The 2,390-nt window shown below is 46.6% G+C and overlaps 1 protein-coding gene across 1 annotated transcript; it reads left to right on the plus strand.

Moving 5' to 3' along the window:
• The first annotated feature begins 1,500 nt into the window (after positions 1-1,500).
• Positions 1,501-2,133, plus strand: LOC149946539 (uncharacterized). The gene has a single exon (XM_090170802.1). It carries the CDS (start codon positions 1,501-1,503, stop codon positions 2,131-2,133), a length of 633 nt encoding a protein of 210 aa, XP_090026928.1.
• Positions 2,134-2,390: the final 257 nt, after the last annotated feature.

Genomic DNA, 2,390 nt, shown 5'->3' on the forward strand with positions numbered 1-2,390 from the left:
GTTAGTCGGCAATTGCAACATGCAATGATTTAAGTCGCGCTGAACCGCTAAACCCCGATGAAAATTTAAAATTAATCGAATGCCCAATTTCCATCGCGAAATTCAATTCCGGGAAATTTGGGAAAATAGAATTAAAATAAGTACTTTACATATATTGGATCTATTCCGGTTACTGGTACTGACCCCCGGGCCCTAACAAAGTGTTAACTCGCAAGCTCTGAAATGAAAACAAGAGAGGAGAGGGAGCAGGCAACTTCGAACGCCACTTGCAGGTACGTTGCTTTAATTATAAATAGTCCTTCAAGATCTATCGCTGTATAATTGTGCACGAAGTGATATCAGTTTGGGGGACACAAGCATACTGTGAATATAAACGTTCCATTAGTGGTTTTCATCCCGAAGTCAGTACGGGAAATATAACTAATTTATCTAACCCCGAAGACATTACATAACTACAGAGTGTCCGAGGCTACCCTTCGGGTATCACTTCGGCCCCGTTTTCCCGTAAGCGGTTTCGGCGGATAATTATGTTGAAACATACATATCGAAAAGGACCAAGTTTTATTGTAATGTTTCATTAAATATTATAGAAAAACACAAAGACGTAGCACTCTGGTCACGTACTGACAGCTTAGGAATTAACAGTGATCTACTGAAAACTTACGAATTACCACTAAAGAATATTGAAAAAATTCCATTAACGTCTGCCCAAATAACCGCAATGGTTTATATTGTGAAAAATATTATTTTAAAGGGGATCAGTCAAGATTTAACCACTTAGATATCTCGTAAAAACTAAAATTTCTGGCGAAAACCGCCTCTTTGGTCAAAGTCCAAAACGCTGCTATACAGGTCATCCTTGGTGTGCCACGGTCGACACCCATTGTCCTGATGGAAGCTGAGGCCGCAATTCCACCGCTGAGTTTTCGTCGCACTCTTTTGGACCTCCATACACTTGCTCCATGTGGCGCAGCGGATATCCCGGCCTATTATCCCGCTCTTCTGCGGGACAACCTGGCCCATCTGGAGGTAATGGAACATCGCTTCGCCCCGGATCGGCATCCTTTTCTGCTCCGAGCGTGGAACTTGGCTAGGGAACACAATATCTCCTGGCTCTTTCATTTCTCCCGGGGTCATCTTCCTCCCACGTCCACTCCTCCTTGGTAACCTCCCAAAGTGACGGTCACCTCCCGTTGGCTAACTACTCGAAAGGCTAACTTCTGCTCGGACGCGCTGCGACAGTTGTTCCTTGCGACGCTCGACATCTACGCCAAAGACGCGACGGTTATTTACACTGACGGGTCTCTCGCCCCGGAATCCGGAGTCGGGGGTGCCGCCTTCGCCATTCCTTCTCTCGGGGTCGGTGCTCGGTCTTTGGTGGATCCCGGCCATCCCATCAACAGGATAGAGCTGTTGGCCATTCAATTGGCACTTTCATATGCCTCCGCTCATCTTTCAAGCTCAATAGTCCTCTGCTCCGACTCCAAAAGCGCGCTTACGATGTTACATACGCGTTCAAATGATCCGGTAATCACCGCTATTCATGACTTATGCGACGGGTACTCCTACTCAGTGACTCTATTGTGGTGTCCAGCTCACGGCGGCGTAGCGGGAAATGAAACGGCGGACGGTCTCGCGGCCGTCACCAGTCTTTCACGCCCCTCCAAGGTGGACTTTTTCCTCCCGGCTACGCTCTCCGAATTGAAATCTGAGTGTAGTAAAGTGGTTACCAGTGCTTGGTGGGGTTCCTGGCAGACCCGAGCCACTGCCTACGCGCTCAGGGAGGCGAAGCCTAATCCGGGCTTTCGCGAGATTATGCGGCTTCAGCTCCCCAGGCGGGATGACACTCTTTTGGTGCGTCTCGGCTGCGGACGCCTTCCCACGAAAGCAACTCTCTTCCGCTTAAATTTGAGTAGCTCAGATTCTTGCTCGAAGTGCGGGGCGGTAGATACCGCGGAGCACATTCTCTTCGCTTGTCCATCCCAAGTAGCAGCGCTGCGAGGTCTTCTTCGTAGTCTAAATAAGAGGACTCTTCCCGTCTCTCTGACGGGTGTGTTGAAAGCGGTCCACGCCGGATTTTCAGACGTTATTTCCTCCACTTGTGCTATACTTCGCAACGCTGTTCGGACTTGATAACTTTCTTCGGACTATTATTATCTCGTCTTTTTTGTGTTTTTTGTTATTCTATTTGTCGCGTATTTAAATTTTTTGTTTGTGTGTTTTGTTACTCTATTTGTCGCGTATTTAAATTTTTTGTTTGTATGTTCATTATTTGCATTGTTCGCTATTACTGTTTGTTAATTTTTTTTATGTTTTATTTTGAATCTGGTGCAGTTGGTGTGAAGGCTCATTGCTATATACACCAACTATATCCATACTCGTTATTCTGT

This window comes from Leiobunum rupestre, chromosome 4, assembly GCF_980474605.1.
Source record: "Leiobunum rupestre chromosome 4, qqLeiRupe1.1.hap1, whole genome shotgun sequence".
Taxonomy (NCBI): Eukaryota; Metazoa; Arthropoda; class Arachnida; order Opiliones; family Sclerosomatidae; genus Leiobunum; species Leiobunum rupestre.

What these genes read in the sequence shown, in the direction of transcription:
- LOC149946539 (XM_090170802.1), top strand. Translation starts at nt 1,501, where the DNA reads ATGTTACATACGCGTTCAAATGATCCGGTAATCACCGCTATTCATGAC.